Source organism: Nesoenas mayeri (assembly GCF_963082525.1).
Source record: "Nesoenas mayeri genome assembly, chromosome: 26".
NCBI lineage: Eukaryota > Metazoa > Chordata > Aves > Columbiformes > Columbidae > Nesoenas > Nesoenas mayeri.
In genome coordinates this window covers 3,831,664-3,857,787 of record NC_137552.1, presented here as the reverse complement: position 1 = coordinate 3,857,787, position 26,124 = coordinate 3,831,664, and the positions used below count along the sequence as shown (strand labels likewise).

Sequence of the window (26,124 nt, the reverse complement as noted above, 5' to 3'; positions counted from 1 at the left end):
GCGCTGGGTTGATTTCACTCATTGATTTCTCCTTTACAGGGACCTAAATGGGAAAGAAAAGTGAAGTTATTTTAAGACCAAAGACACTAAAGCGCTTGGAAATCATCCCCCATAGCAAGTGAGTGTCTGCTCAGCCCTGGATGGAGACAAAATCACAGCTCCTGTCGTGCGGAAATTGCGTTGGGCTCTGAGAAAGGCACCGAGCAGCCTCCACGGGCTCGGGAAGGAGAACCCGATCACGTTTCACGTGCCGAAATAACCCCGAGTACCCACCCGGTTCTCCCGTTGTCCCACAGAACAGCAACTTTCCAGCGTTTCTCACCCGGTTCCTGCGCCTGTTGCAGTAACGTGAATTCTGCGTATGCCATTTATGGCCATGAGGAGGAAACCAGCTCCCTCGCTCACGTTCCCAGCCCGAGCGGAGCTGAGTCTGCAGTCCCGCTTATCCCAATCTGCGCCGGCTTTTCGGGCTTTCATTGCTACGGAGGCCAGATTTGTATGAAATCCTTTAATTGTCTCTCCCCTTGATTTTCCTGCGGGATGAGCTCCCCGAGGAACATCATCCAAGGGTCGGGAAACTGCGCCCCGCGAGCTCCGGGGTTTAGTTAACCCCGGGGTTTAGTTAACCCCAGCCTAACCTGCAGCTCTGCCAGGCTCCTCCCCACTCCGGATTACAACCAGAGAATCATTTTGGTTGGAAAAGACCCTCGGGATCATTGAGTCCAGTTGGCTGAGCTGTACGAGAGCGAATTTCACCCCATTTCAACCCAAGCGACTTCCACCTGCTTTGCTGGAGCAGCTGGGACGGAGGTGACAGGACCCGGTGACAGAACAACCAGCAACGGGCACAACCGCAGGAGGTTCCACCTGAAAACAAGGAGAAAACACGATATATTTGGCGCAAAGAGTGATTAATGCGCAGTTTCCGTGTCCCGCACCCGGTCACCCATAATTGTCCCTTTTCTCCCCGTGGCCTTTTCCTTCCCGCCTGATTGAGTTACTAATTGCGCTGCTAATTGCTCGCAGCGTTACCTGCCCGTAATGATTCAGCCGCACCTTTGTTCTGCCCTTTTGATCGTTATTTATTTGTATTGCTTTCTAATTCCTGCGGGTTTGGGTCCGGCCATCCCAGCCCCGAGGGGACCGGGCGCCGGGTCCCGGTGCTGCCGGGGCCGTTTCATTGGGGAGCGCGATGGGAAATGGTTAAAAATAGCTTAAAACCGCCACAATTTGGGGTGCGGAACGGAGGTCGCTGGAGGCTCCGCCCCGCCCGTTACCAGCAGCGGCCCCGCCGCACCGAGCAGCGCCGGTTCCTACGGGATGTTCCGGTGCGGCGGGGACGGCAGCGACGCGGTGCCCGGTCCCGGTGCCCGGTCCCGGTGCCCGGTCCCGGTGCCCGGTCCCGGTGCCCGGTCCCGGTGCCCGGTCCCGGTGCCCCACGTGGCCGCCGCCGCCGCCGGGGCGCCCTTTGCGGCACCGCCCAATCACCGCGCTCACCACCCGGAAACCCCACCTCCTCTCTTCCTCTCCGCTACCCGCCAATAGCCGCGCCCCGGTCACCGCCGCCAATAGGAACGCGCGCAGCCGGAGTCCGCCAGCCAATCAGCGCGGCGGCGCGGGGCGGCGGGTTAGCGGCTGGTGTATCCCTCCGCCGCCCGCCCCGCTCGGTTTGTGTGTGTGTGTGTGTGTGTGTGTGCGCGCGCGCGCGCCCGCCCCGCTCGCGCGGCCCTTTTCTCCCTCCGCTGCCCGCAGCACCGCGAGCCGCCGCCGCCCCCGCCGGGCCCAGCGCGGGCACCGACCCTCGGCCGCCTCCGCGGGGCAGGCCCCGGCGTTCCTCCCTTCCCCTCCCTCCCCTCCTCCGGCCCGCCCCGCTTCCCCCCCCCCCCTCCCTCCGCCGGCGCCGGAGCCGCCACGCCGCCGCCATGGAGCTCATCACCATCCTGGAGAAGACGGTCTCACCGGGTAGGGCGCGGGCGGCGCGGCCTGAGGGAGGGAGCGGGAACGGCGGGTAGGCCCGGCGGGGCCGGGCGGGGCGGGGGCCGCGCACCCCTGGGGCGGCCGGGGCGGCGGCCCCGGGAGGGCGTGGGCGGCGGTGGGGGAGGCGGCGGGGCGGCTGGGCCGGGGGGTGGGAAGCGGAGCGGGGCGGAGGGGAGCGGGAACCGGGTGGCGGTAACACCGGCCCGGGCGGTTGGGCCCCGCGCAGCCGCTGCCTGACGCCGGTTCCCCCCGCGTTTCCTCCCCGCAGACCGCTCCGAGCTCGAGGCGGCGCAGAAGTTCCTGGAACAGGCGGCCATCGAGAACCTGGTGAGCGGGAAACGGGCCCGGGGGCGGCGGGGAACGGGCCGGGAGCGGCGGCGGGCGCTCCCCTCCCCCCTCCCCCCCCCCCCCGCCCCGCCCGGTCAGGCCGAACCGCCATGGAGCGCAGCCTACCCTGCCCGCGCCCGGCCGCTGCTCCCAGCCAATAGCAACGCGGCTTTTGCTCACGGCGGCCAATGGGAGCGCGGCGCCGGGCGAGGGGGCGGTACCGGCTGCGGGAGCGGCTGCGGGCCATGTGCGGCCGCGGCCATCGCTGCCCCGGGCGCCGCCCGACCCGCCGGCCCATCCCGGCCCCGCCATCGGCCCTTCCCGGCAACACCGCCCCCCTCGGCACCGCCAGCGGCCCCGGCACCCTCCGCTGTGGTGGGACGGGAGCGCCCGAGCAGCCACGGCCGGAGAAAGGGGTGTCAGGGGAGGTCAGGGGCTTCACCCCCGCCCGGGCTCCTCCCCGTGGCCTCCTTAAAATTCGAATAAAAAGGCAAAAACAAAAAAGGGAGGAAAAAAAAAAACCCGCAAACCCCACATCTCATCCGTGCGCGGGGCGGGGAAGTGGCACTCGTTAGGGGGAGAGAGTGCGATTGGTGCTTAGTCAAGGCTTGGAGCTGCTGCTGCTGCTCTGTGTCTGCGCAGGGAAGGGCTGGTGGTGGCCCCGGGGTCTCATAAGGGTTGTTGGTGGCCCCGGGAGGGCTCTTGGTGGCCCCGGGGTCTCATAAGCGTTGTTGGTGGCCCTGGGCTCGCCCAAGAGCTGTTGGTGGCCCTGGGCTTGCACAAGGGTTGTTGGTGGCCCCAGGAGGGCTGTTGGTGGCCCTGGGCTTGCACAAGGGTTGTTGGTGGCCCCAGGAGGGCTGTTGGTGGCCCTGGGCTCGCACAAGAGTTGTTGGTGGCCCCAGCAGGGTTGTTGGTGGCCCTGGGCTTGCACAAGGGTTGTTGGTGGCCCCAGGAGGGCTGTTGGTGGCTCTGGGCTCACACAAGGGTTGTTGGTGGCCCCAGGAGGGCTGTTGGTGGCCCTGGGCTCACACAAGGATTGTTGGTGGCCCCGGGAGGGCTGTTGGTGGCCCTGGGCTTGCACAAGGGTTGTTGGTGGCCCCGGGAGGGCTGTTGGTGGCCCCAGCAGGGTTGTTGGTGGCCCTGGGCTTGCACAATGGCTGTTGATGGCCTTGGGCTCTCCCAGCGTCTGCTCCCAGCATTTTTGCAGTGTAGTTGTCAAAAAACCATCATCTTTCGCTTTCTTAAGCAGTTGCATCCACTGGTACAAACCAGGAGAGTCACAGAGTCTCTACTGACGTTGCTCCGTTTCGGGGTGTGCGAAGCGTCCCTCGGAATCAGGACTAACGGAACCGTTGTACGAAACGTCGTGTTTTTCTCTGCATTGCTGTTTGTGCAGTCTCAGGACCCCCCTGGTTCGATTGGAGCCTCCTGGGCTGTGTTACGTGAAGTATTTCGGGGCAATGCGCTCGAGCTGCGGTTCTGGGTTTCGGGCTTTTAAAAGATCCGAGGGATCCGCTGGTTTTTCAAGGTTTATTGATACCTGCTGAGTGAGCCGCGTCAGGGCAGCGCAGCTTGAGCTGGGACTAAAAGTTTGCGTGTGGGACGGGGACGCAGAACGGTCCAGCCTTGGGAAGGGCTTTAGGAGCAGTTTAAGGCTCAGCCTTGCGGGGGAGCGATGATTTGGGGTTCGGGATGGATGAGAAGGGGGTGAGATGCAAGAGGTTCTGCGTGGTCTCCGGTGGATGGAGATGCAGCCACACAGCGACTCGTCCTTCCTCGTCCCCTTCTCTTCCTCCCACCATTAATTTAGACCCTTTTCTGACATATTTCACTGGCGCTTCTATAGGTAGAAGACCTGAGGTCGCGTGCGTCTGCTTTGCGCCTCAAGCCTGGAAGGTTGAACGAAATGCTTCTTGTTTTTAGCTAGAATTATTCTTAAAGCTCCACGTAAAGACAAAAAGTGGGGTTTTTTTGCTAAATTATGAGTGAGAAATCCAAGGAGGCTCCTCCACCTTTGAATTTGGTACAGTCGTCTCCTCAAAGGTGGCGGCGACGTTTGTATTTTGCCCTGTGAACTTTCTTTGAATGGTTCCTCACTTTTAATACACTCAGTGGGTAAAACATGAGCAACCTCGATGGTTGGGAAGCAGGTTTGCGGTATATTTGTAGGGGTTTTGTCTATTGCATTAAGATTTTGGAATATCTGGCTTACGCTCATCAGTTTGGTGCCCAAAAATCTTTCTGTGTACCTGAAATTCTCAGAGGTTCCAGCGATGGGTCCCGTGTATCTGAACGTGCAACGTTTTTGGCCAAACCAGGTTTGTGCTGGGCGGGGGACGGTTCTGAACGCGCTGCAGCCGTTTCCCCTGGTCCTAAAAAGGTTTTCTAGGAGGCAAAACGCTCCACGGAGGCAGCGAAAGGAGAAACCTCGCTGCCCAAACTTCAGCTGCGTCTCCTATGAGGCGGAAGCCTCGGAAACGCAAAGCCCTCAGATCAGGAAAGGATTTAATTTCTCACCTAAAGCAAGCGGCACAAATGTCGGATATTTTTATCCCCGCGTCCGTGCTTTTTTTGGGGGGGGGGTGAATCTTCGCGTGTGTCCGCGCACCTTTGATGGCAGAGAAGCGAATTGATAAGCTTACAAACCTCCTCGTAACGCGCCAGAGAAGCATCTGATTTCACATTTTGACAATTCCTGCGTTAGGTTATAGTCGGGGTGTTCGCCTCGGAGCAAGGGAACGACCAGCAGAGAGTTTTGCTCTTCGCCCATCCCGAAAATACGTATCTGGGCGGTTTATTTAAAGGAACACTTAAAGCGGGCAGGAGCACGGAAGGTAACGGTCTCTGGAGTAAGCTGGAAAAAAATCCGGCAAAGTCAATGCTACTTACGGCGCTTTCCAGCGGTTCTAATTAGGAGCTTAACGCCCGTAATCTGGGGATAGAGCCGCCGCGGTGGCGATTTGCTGCTGGAGATGGAGCTGCAGTGAGTCCCCCTCGGGTTTTATGGGGAATGGGGTTTTGTTCCCGATGTTTTCGGGGGTGCTGATGGCTCCTCTGTCCCCAGCCGACCTTCCTGGTGGAGCTGTCGCGTGTCCTGGCCAACCCCGGCAACAGCCAAGTGGCACGAGTGGCAGCGGGGCTGCAGATCAAGAACTCGCTGACGTCCAAGGACCCCGACATCAAGGCTCAGTACCAGCAGCGATGGCTTGCCATCGACGCCAACGCGCGCAGGGAGGTCAAGAACTACGTAAGTTGCGGGACTTTGGGGCCTCTCCGCCTGTTTTCTCACAGGGTGAACGTCTTGTCCATCCTTTTCCACCTGATGCATCTTCCATTGTCACGAGACCAGAAACATCATCTGCGCTTGCTTGGGTGCTTTGCTGCTTGTGACGTGTTTTATCTTAGAATTATTAGGGTAAAAAACAACTCTGAGGCTACTGGTTTTAAATTCACGCCTGTAAATGCTTTTACAAGCAGCCTCTGCGCAGTCTGGTGTGATTGGATGTGATTTCCCCACTGGTGACTGTAACAGGGTTGGTGTTGCCCTTTTCTGATGTTCAAACATCTTCCTTGACTGTTTCACAATCCACATCAACACCCTGGAATCATCCTCCGTGTCTGAACACGCGTTTGCACCGTTGGCAAATTTCAAGGGTAGAATATGGTCCAAAATTTCCAAGTTCCAAATAGGAAATCATATATTTAAGTTTTCACATGGTGGGAAATCCACCTGAGGGCTCTTGTGCTCTGTGATGGCTGAAGTTCAGGACTCGCCGTGGCAGAACTGGTGGCTTAATGGTTTTTGGCCATTGGGAATAAGACGTGCTTGGGTGTCCACAGGGTTATGTGATTGACAGTACAGTATTTAAGTGGATATATGGAAAATGGAGGCTTTTAATCAGAAATGCTGAAACAAATGCCACTCCCTCTGTTATTTTTTTTAAAACAATGCTGTTGACATATACAAAAAACTAATTTTTCTGATTGATTGCAGTTAAAATGATTTGATCCCTATCTTGGTATAAAGAGCCTGGTATAGGGGGAGCGGATTTACTTTAACCGCAAATTTAGTGTTCCTGGTTTTGCTTTATAGCCCGAGCGGGGAGGTGTTGGGTGAGTCGGTGCACGTCGCGCTGTGTGCGGGACCCAAAGGATGTGGCACAACCGTGTCACCGTGCAGCTGGGTCCCGCTTCCTGAAAAGGGGCAGCGCGGCCACGTTCATTTCAATCATTTGTCCGTGGCCTTGTTTAGAAACACAAAGAAAAGCAGGAAAAAAAGAAAACAGAAGGAGCAAACTGCTTTATTGTGGGAGGCGTTTGGAGTAACGTCGAGCGAAGATTTGGGTGGCGAATTGGTGGTTGTTTGTGGAGTCGCCGGTGTTGAACGGTGTGGGGTTGTTGTCTCGGGCAGGTTTTGCAGACGCTGGGTACAGAGACGTACCGGCCCAGCTCGGCGTCCCAGTGCGTGGCCGGAATCGCCTGCGCCGAGATCCCCATGAACCAGTGGCCCGAGCTCATCCCCCAGCTGGTGGCCAATGTCACAAACCAGCACAGCACCGAGCACATGAAGGAGTCCACGCTGGAGGCCATCGGCTACATCTGCCAGGACATTGTGAGTACATTTCAAATGGGGCTTTTTGATGTGTTTATCCAAGTGCTGGCCCAGCACCTTTTCCTTCCTCACTGTTGTCTTTCACCTCCTGTCCGGGGAATGTCTGTGTACCAGCGGGAAACACAAAGAGGGTGTCTGGAAGGACCAACCTGCTTTGGCAGCATAAATCCAGGTCATTGTTCCTAAGGTGCAGATTTAAGTCTATAGGTCGCTGTGGTCATATAACGGTGATAGGTGCTGTGATAAAACTGCAGCTGAACGCCCGATTGTGTGCGGTGTTACACATGAGCCATAAGCATTTGATTCCCTGTCGGAGAAACCTGACAAATACCTTCATCTCGCGTGAGGACTCTCCATATCCTTCATTTAGGAATTTTGGATGCGAGAATATTCAGCTCTGAGGCACCTTCTACAAAAGGTCTCGTGGTTTTAGCAGCGTAGTTTGCAGTATTGGTTGCAGCAAATATCTGTGAGTCACGAAAGTCCTTGGTCTCGGGATTTTTGGACACCCCATCTTTTCTGGTCGGGTATTTTGTAACCAAGATCACTCTTAGAGTTTTGTAGTCTCAGTCACGTTGTGACACAGTTTGTGATGTAGTTTGGGAATCTACTGCTGGATAAATTCTGCTGTAAATACAGTTATTTGGGGATCTTGCAGCCTTCAAACTCACCACAAAGAAAAGTTAATCTTTATGTTCTTAGTTATATTCTTTAAGCCTGGAGTGCTCAACAGTGCTCACTGCTGCTTGGGCAGTGTAATTTTGCTCTGTGTCTAAAAACAATTAGCAACTTGACCAATAAGGACCTTCACTGCAGCCGCTGACGTTGACCAGTGTATAAACCAACTGGAAATCAGGTTCTTAACGTGCTGATTGAATCAAGTCAAGTAGTCTGAAGATTGTTTGAAACAGTGGAGTTTATTTGGCATTTATGGCTTGAATATGCAGTATTTGTGCTCAGCTCAGTCTTTCCTGTCCCAGGAGCTGTAAAGACACAATGGTGTATGAATGTACTTTTGTTCTTCTGGTGTACAAAGGGGCTTCTTGGCCTTAATGTCTTAAAAGTTCTCTTTGTGGATTTTGGAATTGAACTGAGTGGGTATTTAAAATAAAGAGAAAGCTGTTCAGCAGGCAAATAACTTTATCGATGCTTCTTTTAGGATCCAGAGCAGCTTCAGGACAAATCCAACGAGATCCTGACGGCCATCATCCAGGGGATGAGGAAGGAGGAGCCCAGCAACAACGTGAAGCTGGCGGCCACCAACGCGCTCCTCAACTCGCTGGAGTTCACCAAAGCAAACTTCGACAAAGAGGTGAGCAGGATGGTTCCCAACCTGAACCACAAAGGGCTGGATCCACGGTCTGTGATGAGACATCATGCACCACGCTGAGTTTTGATGCATAATTATGTCGCGGCTGAGACTTGGATTCATCTCTGTCAATCCGACGCGTTCTTGCTGTGATGCGCAAATGCTGTGGAAATCTCCAGAGGTTCATCAGTGGGAAAGGAAGCACCGTTGAGGTTTTTTGGGATGAGTTGGAACGTGACCGTAGAGTTTAGCCTGTTAGATGCTCTGCTTCCTCATCAAACTCCGCTCTGTAATGCTGCTGGAAGAGGACGAGCTTGGCTCAGCACTTTCTTTCAAGTGCTGTGGCAACCATCCAGATTTAACTTTCCCTCGGAAAATCGTTGGGGGAGGAAGGCCTGGGAGTCTTCAAAACGGGCCTCAAAACGCGATCCTGTTCAGAACCAACACACCTATTGGTTTTTCTTTTCCTTCTCAGCTTGAGTCTGCCCTCCAGGTCTCTCCTGGGGGAGTGTGGGGAAGGAGGGGTTAATATTGAACCTTCAGTGGAGAAGCTCTTGTAATGGAAACTCTCCCTGGTCAACTGGTGTTGATGGGGATCAAGCAGAGTCCGTCAGGATTTGGGCTGGGAGGTGCACGATCCGTCCAGCCCGTATTTCTGTTGGGTTCTCCACTGTAAATAGCCTGGCCATAAATCTCCCTATGAAATGCGAGTATCCAGGTGCTGCCCCTCAAGAAATTTATGTCCTGAGCTTTGAGGTTTCTTGAAGCAATTGCTGAAGTGGTTCAGAAAGAGCAGGATCTTTGTCTTTTGGATGGCCCGTTAGGCACTTGAGCTTGAGATTCCCGTTTGGGGAAGAAATTATTTCAAATACTGCAGTGAATAGTAACCTGTGCTGCTCCTTGATCTTCACAAGTGCTGCACGAGGGATTGTATTAGTCCAGACTCAAAATAAATCCTCCATAGGAAGGTTTGCAAAGACTTGAACGCTTTTGTGAGGCAGTTCTAATGTTCTTTTCTTTCCCTTTCTAGTCTGAAAGGCACTTTATTATGCAAGTAGTCTGTGAAGCAACGCAGTGTCCAGATACAAGGGTGAGTGAAATGAAATGCTTGGTTTTTCTGGGGAAGGCGGCAAACGGGTGGGAAATGCTACATGAAATATGCAACAATCTGTTAAATGATCAGTGCATATCTAAGTACTCAAACAAAATGAGTTTTAAAGTTACAAGTATTAAACTACTCGGAGGGTTTATGTCTCTTGTGAGAGATCTCATTAGGTGTGGAGTGAACTAAATGAGCAGAAAGGGGGTTATTGATCTGCCTTGGGCTACAGCGCTCAGAAAAGTCACATCTTTGATCCATTTCCTACCCCGACAGGTACGAGTGGCTGCCTTACAGAATTTGGTGAAGATAATGTCCCTTTATTATCAGTATATGGAGACGTACATGGGCCCTGCGCTTTTTGCTGTGAGTACTCGGGTTTCTCTTCTGGAGTTAATCCAATCTTCGTGAACTCCTTTGTCCTAATCCAAAAGGAAAAGTTCAACTCGCGTGGCATCCGATTTCAGACACTCTTAAATCTCGTACCAACCACCTACCAGTCAACTGAAAGTCTGGGCACGTATTTCAGGAGAAATAGCTTGTTGAGACATCCTCCTTTCTTTTGTCTTTCCGAAGATAACGATTGAAGCGATGAAAAGCGACATCGATGAGGTGGCTCTGCAGGGGATCGAGTTCTGGTCCAACGTCTGCGATGAGGAGATGGACTTGGCCATTGAGGCTTCGGAGGTGAGACCCGAATGATGCTGAAAAGCGGTGACGGTCTATTCGGTAACATTGAAATGGTGTCAGGAAGCCCTCCCGGGTTGTGTTTTTAGGCTCTGCTTTAGTTTCGGTGTAGCTTGAACTGGTTTTCTGCAAACGGGACGTGACAACTGCCTGATTTCTTTATACCCTTCCAAAGCTACTCCTGGAACCTAAATGTGCATTAAGCACCTATACTAGGCACAGTATATTTCTCAGTATCGTTAAAACCTTTGAGTTGTTGCTTCGTTAAGGCGGCATCTTGGATTGTATTGATACACGGACCATTCTTGAGTTAGTTGGTGCCTTGGAGGCCTCATGGACGCTGACATGGAGGATTCCTGGGGTCTGTTATGGACTCAGCCCTACCCCAGTGCACAAAAAGATTGATCACGTTCTATGTAATACATTATTTATGAGTTAAGTGTAAAATGATGGGATGAAATAAAAGTAATCATCCCTTGCAGTGGATGGGGCTGAAGATGGATTTGGGGTATTGTTCTGCATGCAGATGCTGTTTGCATAAATTAGCTGCAGACATCAATAATAGCTTAAACTTTGAAGGGCTCTAGATGAATCATATCCATCCTTAAAAGCAGCTAAATATATATTTATGGTGAGTGCCCAAAAAAGCAAGGATAACAAGGATAAAAGGACAGTCAACAGCACGTTTACATGCTGAAGACCTTTTGCCACTTCTGCTCGGGGTCACTTGTTAATTATACGTAACTGCAAACTGAAAATATTTATATCTGTATGAGGAGAGGCTCTAGATGTGTGTGGAATGGCAAATTGAAATTGCTTATTGAATATTTAGCTGGGATTGGTTGTCCTTGTGTGTTGTGGTAACTCAAAGCTGGTGTTGGGAAGGGGAGGGAGGCGCTCAGATGATGATTTGGAGTTCATCACTTGGACCTCGTGCCCATAGAACCACTGAAGATCACTTGTAACCTTCTCTTCCAGGCAGCAGAGCAAGGGCGGCCTCCAGAGCACACTAGCAAATTCTACGCAAAGGGAGCGCTACAGTATTTGGTCCCGATTCTAACACAGACGTTAACGAAACAGGTGAGTTCCACGGCAAAAATACAGGTTATTATGCCCACTTTCAAATCCCGGGCCGGCGGTCAACGCTCCCTTGCACAAGTGATTTCTTGACGTGCTGTGGGTGGCTCGGGATGGTTTTTGTGTTGGGCACACCGGTCGCAGTCCTTGGTCTGTGATGAGACACCATGCACCACTCTGATGGGATGATGCATTGATTTTTAAGGCTGAGACTGTGAGACTGCACGCGGTGTCTTTCTGATGCTGAATTCTCTTAGCACATGCTTGTATTTATGGGTTCTGAAGAGGTTGGGTGGTTATCTGTGTTCCTAACGAAATGTTCGTGAAGTTGAAACCAATCTCTGCGTCACTTGCGATCCAGTTGCTGGAATTCTTGAGCTTTACTTCTTGAACTGTGAAGTCCATGTTTATTTAGTACCTATTAAGCACTTCACAGGGACTTATTTGGACTGCGCTTCACAGTCTAATCAGAATTAATAGAATCACTTGCTACAGCAGGTCTAATTATAAAATAAAGCTGTTAATTAAGCCATACAGGATGGAGTTCATTTGGCTTATTGCAACGAGCTGGGAAAGTGCTTGGTGCTCTTAGTGAATCCAGGGAGTTGCTTCCCTATTAGTTTTGTATTGCTGATGTGGAGAGTTAAATTGCAGGAGGTTAGAACAGGAAAGATAAAGATCAGAGGATGGCAGGTACACAGCTTCAAAGGAATTTGGAAGTGACTGAGGGGGGAAGAAGCTCTTTAAGTGGTACAGCGGGCTACTCCGCGAGGCAATGGGATGGATCAAAGGGTAAAGTCAGCCTGGATGAGAGAGGAGCAGCTTGGGAGACGTACGGGGTGTCAGTAAAGATGAGAAGGTACAGAAGATGCCAATAACTCAGGTTGCTTCTCTGCCGGAGATGCGGCCGGTGCTTCCAGACCTGAATTAATTTCTAAAGAGAACAGCTGGTAATAAGGCAATGATGTTACCTGCAGTAAACCCAGCAGGATGCGTGAATGGGATGGGATGTTCCCCCCTAGACTGACCAGGGATGTTCTTCTCGTAGGATGAAAACGATGACGATGACGACTGGAACCCCTGCAAAGCAGCGGGAGTTTGCCTCATGCTCCTGGCCACCTGCTGCGAAGACGACATTGTTCCTCACGTGCTGCCCTTTATTAAAGAACACATTAAAAACCCGGATTGGCGATACCGAGATGCGGCTGTGATGGCTTTTGGGTGCATTTTGGAAGGACCAGAGCCAAACCAGCTCAAACCACTAGTCATACAGGTAGGATTTGGTGGGTTTGCTTGGAGTCTTGTAGGACAGAAACTTCCTGATTTATTTGGAGGAGGATTCCCGCTTTGCGCGTTGTCCTTAATCTGAGGAAAAGCAAAAGGATGCCACTTTTTTATAGTATTTTAGAGAAATTGGGTAGGCGCAGGGCAGGCAGTAGGTCTGAATCATGGGGATGTGCAGGATGCATCTGGAGCCAGGAATTTTGAACTCGTTCACCTGGGAAATAACTTTATGAATCTTAAAATACGAGGACAATGGCCTAACTGGGTCTAGACTGTCCTCCCCTCTCCGGTCTTACCTTTAGGGAATCCACTAATAAGAGAAACACTGGCAAACTCATAGTATTTCCATACACAGCGTAGGATCACGCCTTTCTCCTGCCTGTGATTGTCTCCTAGGCGATGCCGACTTTAATAGAGCTAATGAAGGACCCCAGCGTGGTGGTTCGAGACACGACGGCCTGGACCGTGGGCAGGATCTGCGAGATGCTCCCCGAAGCCGCCATCAACGACATCTACCTGGCGCCGCTGCTGCAGTGTCTGATGGAGGGGCTGAGCGCCGAGCCCCGCGTGGCCTCCAATGTCTGCTGGGTACGTGGCTCGTGTTACATATATGAACACAGACACACGTATTTACAACTATATATGCACACACGTATGTATACTCGCACGCCTAAAGGGGTTTCAGAGGTGATTCGTGGCTTGGTCATCCAACTTGTTAACTCTGCAGTTACTTCAGGTCTGTTCTGTGGCTCTGATAGGAAAGAATAAAGGAAGAAATGGATTTTAAGGAGAAAAATGCTGATATTCACAGAGGTAGAAGCTGCCTTTGGTTTGAAAATGCTGTGGGGACTGTCCTTGATGCCAGGTGTGGTAGCTACTTAGAAAAGACACACCGGCGTTGCACTTTTCTCTTGGGGACAGCTGGATTTGTCACCTCAGTCTTAAGGGAGACATGAGATACCTTGTTTCCCAATCCCTAAACCTGTTTCTGCGGTGGTTCCAGGACCACACGGAGGAGCGCGAGGCTGCTTTGTTCGCTCGCAGAGCCGCCGTCCCTTGGGTTGGTTTGTAACTTCGCTTGTGTCTGCTGCACATCCGATTGTTGCTGTAAAGAGGATGTGTCCCTTACTGCCTTTTAAGAGAGCTGCTCAGTAGGAATTGAGCTGGAGATGAGTATTTGCATGTCAAAACAAGTCTTAGAAATGACAGAATTTATTCTCTTAGTATTCCAGAGGTTTGAAGGCTTCTAGTTCAGCACAGAAGCTTGATCCTGGCAAAAGTCCATGTAGCTGTGGCTTTTGTCTGCTGCAGATGATGACTACGCTGTGTTTGCAGACTGAAGTGAGAATCCGGGGGCTTTCAACTCCTCTATCCCACCCAGATCTCAGCAGTTACAATCGCTTGCGGTTGGGAATCGGAGCAGCCGTGTCCAACCTGGGGTTTAACTTGTGACAGTGCTGATCACCCTCACAAGGTTCAACCCATTTGCTGTTATTCAGTTTGATTTTTGACAGCTACCGGTTAACGCCAATGCCGTGCAGGCATTTGTATTTTAAATCTTCGAAGTTTTCATCACCTTTGAACCAAAGTTCAACACGGCACACGTTTGGAGCGTTTTAGGCTTGTTCTGTTAGCGTGAAAACCGTTGGAATAGACGTTTCTGGACTTGTGAGGGTGAACTCGTAACAGCGATGGTTGTTCTGTGTTTCAGGCCTTCTCTAGTCTCGCTGAAGCCGCCTATGAAGCTGCAGATGTAGCTGATGATCAGGAAGAACCAGCAACCTACTGCTTGTCCTCATCGTTTGAGCTCATAGTTCAGAAACTGCTGGAGACCGCAGACAGGTAACGCTAAACCCTTAACCAATTGGCTTCAGCTCTGCCAAAACACTTTTCATTATTACTTTAGGCTGTTGGTCCTCTTGCAGCTTAGATCTGAATGGTGTTTTATCAGAACCGGGCTTTTTTGGTGTCCTGTGAAATACAGAATGCCAATCCACAGGAAAAAAGCTTTTCACGCAGAATAGTTGCTCAGTATTTTGTCCATATCTGCTTTTAGTAAGTCTGGTGTTTCCTCCAAGAATCTCCCTTCCCTCTTTACCTCGAGGTCTCTGAGCACACTTTAGGACCGTGCACATCTTTGTATGGTAGTCGTGAGGCTCTTCAAGGCCACTGAATAATCAGGATTGCAGCGAGGCGTAATTAGAAATCTGCGTATCGAACGGTTCATTTTATCCTGATTGTTTTACGCCGCGGTTGTTGCCATAGCGTTACATCCAGGTGCTCCCGGAGGAGACGAGGACCCAGTTAGGCTGGATACCACCCTTTGCCCAGCTGAGCTGAAATATAAATAGACAAGGTGAAGTATTTTTCTCGGTTCTGCAGATGCCAAAATCAGGGTGATGCTGGAGCTTGTGCTTTGCCTTGAAGGTCGCGTGGATCTTGACTGTTCAATCCTTGGATCAGCTCAGTCACCGCTTGAAGCCTTTTGCTGCAGGACGACTCCTTCAGTGGTGTCCCTGTCTCAACAGCTCAAAGTTTAAACTCTTCCCATCTCATTTACACCCAACCACAAGTGCAGGGTCTGGCTCAGGGCTCTGAAGCCCGTCAGTCATCTCAGCGCAGATCTTGGCTCTTTAGTTCAGATCTAACGCCTTTGCTGGTGTTGGAGGCAGCAACGTGTGCTGCTCACCTGCCCATGTGCATAGCAGTTCCTGTACTTGCTGCCAGCGACCGAAACTATTAGAACTCATTATTAATAGCGAAAGGAAAAAATATATTCTAAAAGTGGCTTCACAAATTTCAAGCCTTGGGAAACGGGATGCAAGTGCTTCTGCTTGTCACAACACTAAAACTGAGCCGTTACCGGTTTACTAAAAAAGAATAGTCTGTTTCTAAGCAAGCCTGAGCGCTGGGAACTGCAAATATATTCCTTCTGTTACAGGCCTGACGGACACCAGAATAACTTGAGGAGTTCTGCGTATGAGTCTCTGATGGAGATCGTGAAGAACAGCGCCAAGGACTGTTACCCGGCCGTGCAGAAGACGACCCTGGTCATCATGGAGCGGCTCCAGCAAGTGCTGCAGATGGAGGTAGGAAAGCCCAGTTTAAACCCATGGTTTAAGCAAACCGAGCAGCTGAGATATTGTTGTGCTTTGTCTTCATCTGAAAAATGAGTTTTGTTGCTGACTGTGTATATTATGGTACAATGGTACCATAATATTCTTTTTATAGCTAGGTAGATGCATTAAGCTTCTAAACAGAACCTCTTGTCTTACATTTGAGGAAACAACTATATAAATTGAAGCTCTGGAGCTCGTAGTCAGAACCGCTGGGTTTGCATGGACCGCGACTCAGGCTTTTCACACGGGGTTTCTTCTTTTTCAGTCTCATATCCAGAGCACGTCCGACAGAATCCAGTTCAACGATCTCCAGTCTCTTCTTTGCGCTACTCTACAGGTGAGTTCCCGTCGCCTGGGTTTGTGGTCGTGGGGAAGAGGCGGTTTTAGGGCTGGCGATGAGATCTGCATGAGGAAACTGGATCTGGTGGCCCAGCTGATGCGTGGGAGGTGACACAGGGTTCAGAAGGCGCCGGTAGAGCACGGCTTCTAAAATTTAGGGCAATATGAATGAAAAACACCGTTTGCAGCGTGTTAGAGGTGGTGTGTGCTTTCAGATGAGCTCTGCTGTTGGCTGAACAATCGCTTCGATTGGCATCGACAAAAAAAACCTCCATAACGGCTTTAATTCGTTCATCTGCCTCTTGTGGTTGGTGTTCTTATTTAAAATGGCACTAATTAAAATGCACTGAGTGTCCTTGAAATTAAACATCTGGTAATGAACAGCCCGTGTGGCTCGGAGTGCCAGCGTGTTTCAGTTCCTTGCTTACTCCTACCAAGTCTGCTGAAAACAGCCACTTTTTTCCCCAAAAATCACTCAGGAGATTGATCAGACCCTCTTGATTTTTGATATTGAAGCTTTCCTGTTCGCACCGCGGGAAGGGTCTTACTGTGCTGTATTAACTCATTAACCGAGCTTATTAACAGCTTCAAGGCGCTGCTTTAAATCTCTGTAATAGATGTAGATTCAGCATCAACGCAGCTCCGTGCGGCTCGGAGAAGAAAGGAGCGTTTTCTTCTGGAGGTGTAACAGAATATTGTGTAATCTGAACCAAAAGCAGAGCAGAGTGTCTGTCTCTGCTCAGATTAATCCCTTTGTTGGGTGGTGTGACCTGTTCTCTGCAGTTTTTCTTCTGTTCCCATTAGCCCGGGAATCGGAGCCTTTTCCTGCAGGTTGAGGAATCAGCCTTTCTCTTTCGCAGGTTTATTTTGAATCAGGGTGTATCAGAGCTGCATGCTGTAGTTCTCACGCTCAAAGGGACAGGCAGAGCGTGGGTGAAGCTCCGGTGTTCACCTGGGCTGCTTCTGCTCGCTGGGATGTGCTGGATAACACAGCACACGTGTCCTCACAGGATCCCAGAGTGTCAGGGGTTGAAGGGACCTGGAAAGCTCATCCAGTGCAATCCCCCCATGGAGCAGGAACACCCAGATGAGGTTACACAGGAAGGTGTCCAGGCGGGTTGGAATGTCTGCACAGAAGGAGACTCCACAACCCCCCTGGGCAGCCTGGGCCAGGCTCTGCCACCCGCACCATGAAGAAGTTTCTTCTCACATTTAAGTGGAACCTCCTGTGTTCCAGTTTGCACCCATTGCCCCTTGTCCTGTCACTGATTGTCACCAGCAGAGCCTGGCTCCATCCTCCTGACACTGCCCCTTTCCATATTGATCCCCAGGAATGAGTCCCCCCTCCGTGTCCTCTTGTCCAGCTCCAGAGCCCCAGCTCCCTCAGCCTTTCCTCACACGGGAGATGCTCCACTCCCTGCAGCATCTTGGTGGCTGCGCTGGACTCCCTCCAGCAGTTCCCTGTCCTGCTGGAACTGAGGGGCCACAACTGGACACAATATTCCAGGTGTGGTCTCCCCAGGGCAGAGCAGAGGGGCAGGAGAACCTCTCTGACCTACTGACCACCCCCTTCTAACCCACCCCAGGTCCCATTGGCTTCCTGGCCACAAGGGCCCAGTGCTGGCTCATGGTCACCCTGCTGTCCCCAGCACCCCCAGGTCCCTTTCCCCTACACTGCTCTCTCCAAAAAATCATTATTTCAAACCCCCCAGTGCTAAACACGTTCCTGTAAACCCACTTTGCATCGGTTGTATGTTAATTTATTCCCGTTCGTCCTTGTAGGAGAGGTTTGACTGCAGTAAGGACATTGTTATGTCATATTTCTGAAGTTTAATTCTGTGTTTAGAAGCAAAGCTTCCGTGCAGCCCACACTTGGCAGTAAGAGATGGCGGTGATGGAAAAGGGCTTTTCACAGGCCCGAGTTTGAGCTGGTCACGTTTAATGCCAGCTCACAAATGGAAAGCCTGGAGAACAGCCTATGCAGCAGGAAAGGTGAAATCAGCTCGTTCTGTAGCTGCAAAATTGAATGCAGCTAAAACATCACGCTTGCCCTGACAAAGCACATTTCTGCAGCAGCCCAGTTCACCCAGCAGCTGCGTTTTCGGCCGCGGGACACGCGGAGGCACGATTCGACCTCGCGGCCGTGGAAATAATCCCGATGTCTTTGTCCGTCCCCACCAGAACGTCCTGCGGAAGGTGCAGCACCAGGACGCTCTGCAGATCTCGGACGTGGTGATGGCGTCGCTGCTGAGGATGTTCCAGAGCACGGCGGGATCGGGCGGCGTGCAGGAGGACGCCCTGATGGCCGTCAGCACCCTGGTGGAAGGTCGGTCCTGTGCTGCACAGCAGGCTTGTCCTTTTGCTTCCTTCTCTTTTTGACTATATGGCAAAAAACCTGATTTTTCCTGGGTTTTCTTGAGGCGCGCTTCTCATCATGCATCTCACCACATCATCCGCGGAGCTCTGAGACCGGCTGATTAAGCTAGATTGTGTTTCCTGAATGAGTGGTTTGTTTTCAGTTAATAATATAGCTACAATGCAAATTCTAGCAGGGAAAAAACACCCCACTGGTACTTTGTACCGTGCTCCACGCAGGGGGAACCTGGTCCCTTTGTGCCGCCGCGGCGCAGATTTAATGGTTTCTTTATGATTCATACTCGCGACCTGTGGTGGTTTTGTCAGCGGTGGCTTTATGGTCGTTGTTCTGGTTTGAAAGAAATCACAGTGGCAAAGATGGGCATTGGAACACATTGGGATGGGCCTTGGTTCTGGTAATCAGTTTTTGAGCTTCATGGTTCAGGTTTAGAAGGTGAAAGCTATGTTTTACAGCTCCCTTGGAGGGGTCTGCCCAGTTGGGAAGGTCTCAACATCCTCTCTGAGTGCTGGAGGGGTTGTCTGTGTTCAAATAATTGAGTGTTTTTGAATCTCAGTTTGGTCCAGATGGACATTTTCACCGATGTTCCGTTTTTGTGTGAGAACCACACACAGAATCCCAGAATGTCAGGGGTTGGAAGGGACCTGGAAAGCTCATCCAGTGCAACCCCCGCATGGAGCAGGAACACCCAGATGAGGTTACACAGAAAGGTGTCCGGGCGGGTTGGAATGTCTGCACAGAAGGAGACTCCACAACCCCCTGGGCAGCCTGGGCCAGGCTCTGCCACCCGCACCATGAAGAAGTTTCTTCTCAAATTTAAGCAGAACCTCCTGTGTTCCAGTTTGCACCCACTGCCCCTTGTCCTGTCACTGGTTGTCACCAGCAGAGCCTGGCTCCATCCTCCTGACACTGCCCCTTTCCATATTGATCCCCAGCAGTGAGTCCCCCCTCAGTGTCCTCTTGTCCAGCTCCAGAGCCCCAGCTCCCTCAGCCTTTCCTCCCACGGGAGATGCTCCACTCCCTGCAGCATCTTGGTGGCTGCGCTGGACTCTCTGCAGCAGTTCCCTGTCCTGCTGGAGCTGAGGGGCCACAACTGGACACAATATTCCAGGTGTGGTCTCCCCAGGGCAGAGCAGAGGGGCAGGAGAACCTCTCTGACCTACTGACCACCCCCTTCTAACCCACCCCAGGTCCCATTGGCTTCCTGGCCACAAGGGCCCAGTGCTGGCTCATGGTCACTCTGCTGTCCCCAGCACCCCCAGGTCCCTTTCCCCTACGCTGCTCTCTAATAGGGCATTCCTCAACTTATACTGGAACCTGGGGTTGTTCCTGCCCAGATTCAAGACTCTAACTCGATGTGTTGCGCTTCCATGGAACACACGGGTCCCGCGTTTGGGCATTTCTGTTTTGATGAACTCCAGCAAATATGTTGCAGTTTGGGATTTTTTTTCTAACTAGAATATTTTCCATGCCCAGTCTTAGGAGGTGAGTTCCTGAAGTACATGGATGCCTTCAAGCCGTTCCTCGGCATTGGACTGAAGAACTACGCTGAGTACCAGGTAGAGCTTGGGCCACGTGGCCCCGTGTTCAGTCTCAGTTCTCAGATGCCGAGTTCAGCAGCTGTGCGTGTGTCAAAACTAAACCAAACCAAACCCACACAGCTTCTGGTGACAAAACCGAACCTGGAGCCCCGTAGCCTTGTCTCTAATCATTGGCTGCACGCACAAATTCAAACTGTTGAATTCAGCAGAAGGGCTTGATTGATGTGACACCTGTGTTTTCACAGTGGCTGCGCATAGTTTGCCTTGATGAAGACAGAGTTTGCTTCTGGCTGTGAATTCTCATTAAAGGCTCAAGTCCTGGGTGGGGTGGGTGTTCAGACCATCAGCCACTGAATTTGGCAGCGTTTGTTCAAACCAAGTCCCTGGGTGCTGCCCCAGGGTTTCTTGTCCTCCCCCTGGAAAAGCACGCTTGGCTCTTTGCAGCTGTGCAATAGAAATGGCTAACGAAGCAGGGGCTCATCAGCTGCGTGAGGGTCGTTATTCTCTGTTTAATGGCCCCAGACTCAGCGCTGCTCGGTGTTTTAATCAGCTGAGGACGGAGCGCAGAGCCTGACTCAGCGGTGGGTGTCGCGCTGTTCTGTTGCAGGTCTGTCTGGCCGCGGTGGGGCTGGTTGGGGACTTGTGCAGAGCCCTGCAATCCAACATCTTGCCTTTTTGCGACGAGGTGATGCAGCTGCTCCTGGAGAACCTGGGGGTGAGTGTTTACCTCCTCATTAGCCGGTTAGTAACAGTTGGCTTGCACGCCGAGAGGAAAGTGGGAGGTGGGAGAAGCAGAAGTGTCAGGCATGCTCTGAAGATCGCGTGTTTGACAACTATCTTGCTTACTATTTGAATGGAATCCAAATTTATTGGGGGTGAGGATATACATTGCAAGCAAATGTCCTGATTTATTAGCTCCTCCCTCCTTAGCAGCTGAATGTAATGGTGCCCAAATCTCTTCCAGAATGAAAATGTCCACAGGTCCGTGAAGCCTCAGATTCTCTCTGTGTTTGGCGATATCGCCCTTGCCATCGGAGGAGAGTTTAAGAAGTACCTTGACGTCGTGCTGAACACCCTGCAGCAGGCGTCCCAGGCGCAGGTTGACAAGGTAAACTGCTGCTGCGCCATCGCGTCCCCTCGTTAAAATCCTAAACGAGGAAAGGCCACGTGGCTGAAATGCGCTTTCCCATCGCCTTTTCCAGTCCGACTACGACATGGTGGATTACCTGAACGAGCTGCGGGAGGGCTGCCTGGAAGCGTACACCGGCATCATCCAGGGGCTGAAGGGAGACCAGGAAAACGTCCATCGTGAGTATTTCGTCCCAATGCGCCGCCTCTGGGCCTGAAATGACAAAGGGAGATGGGCCAAACTCTGCCCGGACGAGCTGTTTCCACGTCCATGGGCGCATCCTTGTAGCTGTTTCCACGTCCATGGGCGCATCCTTGTAGCTGTTTCCATTCCATGGGCGCATCCTTGTAGCTGTTTCCACGTCCATGGGCGCATCCTTGTAGCTGTTTCCACGTCCACGGGCGCATCCTTGTAGCTGTTTCCACGTCCACGGGCGCATCCTTGTAGCTGTTTCCACGTCCACGGGCGCATCCTTGTAGCTGTTTCCACGTCCACGGGCGCATCCTCGTTCCTCCCCTCCTGGATGGGAGCCAATGTTGTGCTGCCATGAGCAGGGAATGTCTTTGGCACCTTCACTGTGGCTCCTCTGACAGTTTTTCCCCTCCCTGTCTCAAATTTCTCTTTGGGGCCAGATTTTGGCAGTTTGGGGGCAGCCGACAAATCTCTTTTGAAGGGCAGACTGTTGAGCTTGAACTGCGTTTCACCCCGCGCTGACCAAGCCGTTTCCTTTCAGCGGACGTGATGCTGGTGCAGCCCAGAGTAGAATTTATCCTGTCTTACATCGACCACATTGCTGGAGATGAGGATCACACCGACGTGGTGGTGGCGTGTGCCGCCGGACTGATAGGGTGAGTTCAGTCAATAGAAACTGTCGTACAACAGCTTTAACATCTGAAGCTGCGGTTTTATGACTGTCTGAAGCGTTTAACGTCAGTTCTGGGGTTTTAGAGTCTCGCGTTGGGTTTTAAGCCAAGGTGTGAAGTGCTTTGTGCAGGTGAAGTTCTTTAAGTGACAGGGTGAAAACCAGGAGGTAGAACTGAAAGTGCATGTTACAGAAATTCCAGATGTCATATTCTATTTCAAGGCTTAACAAACCAAAGCATCCCACCCTCAATTCCCCAGGTATGGAGGAACTCGGCTCAGGGCGTTCTAATATTTTCGATCACATTTAGGGAGAGCTGATGGGGACATCAGTGTTTGGGCAGGAGTTTGAACGGGCTCCATCACAATTTCAGGAAACTCCTCATCTCTCCTCCTGCTGCAATTAGTGACCATATGCAGCATTTTCCAAAAGGCCATTAGCTGTGAGTCAGATATTTTGCTGGCAGCACATCTGTGTGCGGCACTCAGCCTCTCGTTGCTCCGCAGGGATTTGTGTACAGCCTTTGGGAAAGACGTCCTCAAATTAGTAGAAGCTAGACCCATGATACATGAACTGCTAACTGAAGGAAGGAGATCCAAGACGAACAAAACGAAAACCCTCGCTACCTGGGCAACTAAAGAGCTGAGGAAACTGAAGAATCAAGCTTGGTAAGGGCCGGTACCCCGGCACCCACCTTGTTGTGTAATTATGGCGTTGGCTAAACCAAGATGCTTCACCAAAAGCCTTGTTCCGTAGAAGGCTGTTTCTCAGTTATTTTTGCTGTAAATAAGCCCCATCTGCAGTCTCATATATCAGAACAAACACCACAAAACACGGTGAACTTGGGTTTGTGAGACCTGCAGGCTCGAGGGCTCCTGAAATGCATCCCCTGTGCTGCTCGGGGACGATCCCGCACTCCCCAAATGCCATTAATTAAAACCTGTTGCCTCCTCAGTCCCGCTCAGAGTTCAGGGAGCGCCTGGGCGATGCTCGTTAGTCCTGGTTTAGTTTTAGGTTGTCCTGCAGACACTTGGACTCGGTTCTTTTATGGGTCCCGTCCAACTTGGGAACCTCAGAGTCTGATTCCACTAAAGGCATTTGAGAATAAGCAGATTGTGGCGAGGGGTGTGATGTTATATCAGAATTTAGGAGAATAAAAGTGTTATAGCTTTGTTGCCCCACATTGAGAAGTTTCTTAGGATCCCTATTATTTCTCTTTTAATCATCTTTTTGTGCTTGCTGCTGGTTTTATCTCCTGCTTTGTGTTTGATTGTGTTGACGGCCCCTTTCTGCTTGCAGATGTGTTACCATCGGAACACCCGTGACCCCCACTGGAAAAAAATCTCCAATCTTTTAAAACAAACAAAAAAATAACACAAAAAAAAATATACACAACCCGGAAGCGAGGAGTGTGCACGGATGCTGAATGCTTGGGAATGAGAGGATGAGTGAGTGAGGCTTGACAAACACACCACATCGAGAATCCCGCCGCAGCGCCGCCAGCGAGAGCCGAGCACTGGTTTGCGTAAGATAAACCCACCGTGGCGGAGAGGGAACGACCGGGTCTCTTCTCCCGCCGCGCCAGGACCGGCCGCTCCGGCGCCCAACGGCCCGTTTGGGAGAGAAAACTGGGTTCAACCGTGGTGCTTTTGGTCTGAGGTTTGGCTTTGGTTGGTTGCCGGAGGAGGGAGATGCCGGAGCGTCGGGTCTCCAGGCACCCCCTGAGCCGCAGGATGTGCCCGGGGAGGAGCGGGGTGAAGGGTTTTGGGTCTAGGAGTGAGTGTGTGTGAATGAGGCGGTGTCCACATTCTCAACTTCGAGTCATTGCAGTTTATCTTTTCCCGATAAAATAAGCAAGCAAGCGAAAATAAAAAGGGTTAGCTGTTGCATTTCATAAACTAACCGGAGTTCAGTCTACTGATGCAGCGTAAGAGATGTAAAAAAAAAAAAGGAGTAAAAAAAAAAAAAAGACAAAAAAAAAGACAAAAGCAAAAAAAAAAGACAAAAAAAATATAATAAAAGAATAAAAGGAAAGTCGCTCTTTAGGGCTTTTTATTTTAGGGAAACACTGACGAATGTTCAGAGCTCCCGTTCCGAGTGACGCTTTTCATGATGTCGTTTCATCGAAGCGCCTTTCCTTCCTTAATATTGTTCAACTGTGAATGTAGAAATGGGGGAAAAACACAAAAAAAACGACAAAAAAAATAGCAAACTCTTGCGTTAGAGGGAATAGAAGTAAATTGTCAAACAGGATTTCAGGCTTAAATAAAAGGACAAATGTAAAGTGCTCCGAATTGGCATGAGAACGCAAAGGGAAAGGTCTCTCCTGACTTGTACTGTAGCAGCCCGAACGCCCACGAAAATTGTGCCAAAGAGTTGAAAAACGAGACTTCAGGTAATATTTTGGATCGCAAAATGAGGATAAATTCAATGTTCAAACCGAATCGCATAAAACGCCATTTGGAAACTGCTCGGCCTTTTTTTGTGCTCTTTATTTGATCGGATTCAATGTGGTTATTGGTCTCTTGCTGCACTTCAAAACCAACAAAAGAAAAAAACATGAAAAAAAAAAAGGAAAAAAAAGAAATTTATATAAAATATATATATACTGACTTGAGCTTACACAAGACGGCACTTGTAAAAGGTTATATTTTTCCACTGCAGTTGAAGATTAATAAAATGGTGTCAAACATTCCCCAATACTTCCCTTTTGTATTCTTGCTCTTTCCAGTAAAAGGGGAACCCATTAATGATGTTCTATTGTATTTGGCGGAGCAGTAACCGCCCCACGGGCCCCTCGGAACCTCCGCTTGCCACCCCCCTATGTCTTATTTTCACGTGAAGCATCCGAATGTTTCATTTCCTCTTAAATAAGACTTTGGAGGAGTTTTGTATCAGCGATAGACCGAGGGAAAGGCAAAAGGGGCCGAGGAGCCGCAGGCTGTTTCATTGCATTTCTATTAACGCAGCCGTTGGACGCGGGCGCTTCTAAAAGCTGCTCGTGGGAGGGAGCGTGGAAAACCTCAACCGGTATATCTGTTTTCATTTCTGTTTCCTTGTTTTTCCTTTAAAAAGCAGTTGGGGACCCTGCGTGACCCCCTCGCTTTCCTTTCCCCCCCTCGACCCGAGGATCCGCGCCAGTGGAAAACCCCCTTAACGTTGCCCACCCGCGCTGCAGCACCCACGGCCGCTCTTGTACAGGGTATCGGATAATGTGCCTTTCAGTGCTGGGTTCAGATCGCAGTCGAAGCGCCGACTTTGAACCAGTGTATCAAACGAAATAGAAACCAATAAAAGAACTCAAACCCCAGGTGCGGAGGGGTGAGGCCGCCCCACAGCACGGGGAGCCCTGGGGCGCGTTTCTAGTAATGCCTTTTTATTTTGTTTCTCAAGGCAGGGGGGTGGGATTTCCTAAAAAAAATATTAAATATTAAAAAAAAAATAGTAATAATTAAAAAAAAGCCATTCCTGAAGTTGGGGAGGGAAGAAATCTGATCATTCCTCAGTGGTACCTGTTTCTGTCCTGTGTGGCTGTTGAGCTGTAGACAGCAGGAGAATAAAGTACACTGAGCCCGTAGTGGAAACAAACTGTGTCTGTGCGCTTTGTTTTGGGGCTGTTTCTTGGGGTTTTGTTGCTTTTGTTTCAGGCTTCACCTGGGTGATGTTCTCCCTTAACCTGCTGTGCTGGCTGGAGGGGGGGACCAGCTATTCCTTTTATACACATAGTTTTTGAGAGCTGCTTTTGCTGCTGGGCAGATTTAATTAACAGATCAACAACTGATTATTTTTCGTTATTTTTCCATTTTCTAAGTGCTGTGTCACAGGATCCCAGAATGTCAGGGGTTGGAAGGGACCTGGAAAGCTCACCCAGTGCAATCCCCCCATGGAGCAGGAACACCCAGATGAGGTTACACAGGAAGGTGTCCAGGCGGGTTGGAATGTCTGCACAGAAGGAGACTCCACAACCCCCCTGGGCAGCCTGGGCCAGGCTCTGCCACCCTCACTCCCAACAAGTTTCTTCTCATATTGAAGTGGAACCTCCTGTGTTCCAGTTTGCACCCACTGCCCCTTGTCCTGTCACTGGTTGTCACCAGCAGAGCCTGGCTCCATCCTCCTGACACTGCCCCTTTCCATATTGATCCCCATGAATGAGTCCCTCCTCCGTGTCCTCTTGTCCAGCTCCAGAGCCCCAGCTCCCTCAGCCTTTCCTCACACGGGAGATGCTCCACTCCCTGCAGCATCTTGGTGGCTGCGCTGGACTCTCTGCAGCAGTTCCCTGTCCTGCTGGAACTGAGGGGCCACAGCTGGACACAAGATTCCAGGTGTGGTCTCCCCAGGGCAGAGCAGAGGGGCAGGAGAACCTCTCTGACCTACTGACCACCCCCCAG

General features: G+C 51.2%; 1 protein-coding gene across 3 annotated transcripts; it reads left to right on the top strand.

The window, feature by feature from the left end:
• Positions 1 to 1,880: 1,880 nt before the first annotated feature.
• Positions 1,881 to 25,324, top strand: KPNB1 (karyopherin subunit beta 1; the record flags this gene model as incomplete). Of its 3 annotated transcripts, XM_080360039.1 has the most annotated exons (22): positions 1,881 to 1,962; positions 2,246 to 2,304; positions 5,369 to 5,551; positions 6,716 to 6,916; positions 8,076 to 8,228; positions 9,256 to 9,315; positions 9,601 to 9,690; positions 9,901 to 10,011; positions 10,990 to 11,091; positions 12,137 to 12,361; positions 12,769 to 12,960; positions 14,084 to 14,214; positions 15,314 to 15,461; positions 15,757 to 15,828; positions 18,012 to 18,156; positions 19,681 to 19,763; positions 20,353 to 20,460; positions 20,710 to 20,853; positions 20,948 to 21,053; positions 21,608 to 21,722; positions 22,243 to 22,404; positions 23,036 to 25,324. In XM_080360039.1, coding segments are annotated over exons 1-22 (2,631 nt in total). In that variant the 5' UTR covers positions 1,881 to 1,922. The 3 variants fall into 3 exon arrangements, with proteins under 3 accessions (XP_080216165.1, XP_080216164.1, XP_080216166.1); XM_080360038.1 differs by lacking the exon at positions 23,036 to 25,324 and having other exon boundaries at positions 22,243 to 22,408; XM_080360040.1 differs by lacking the exon at positions 2,246 to 2,304 and having other exon boundaries at positions 1,931 to 1,962.
• Positions 25,325 to 26,124: the final 800 nt, after the last annotated feature.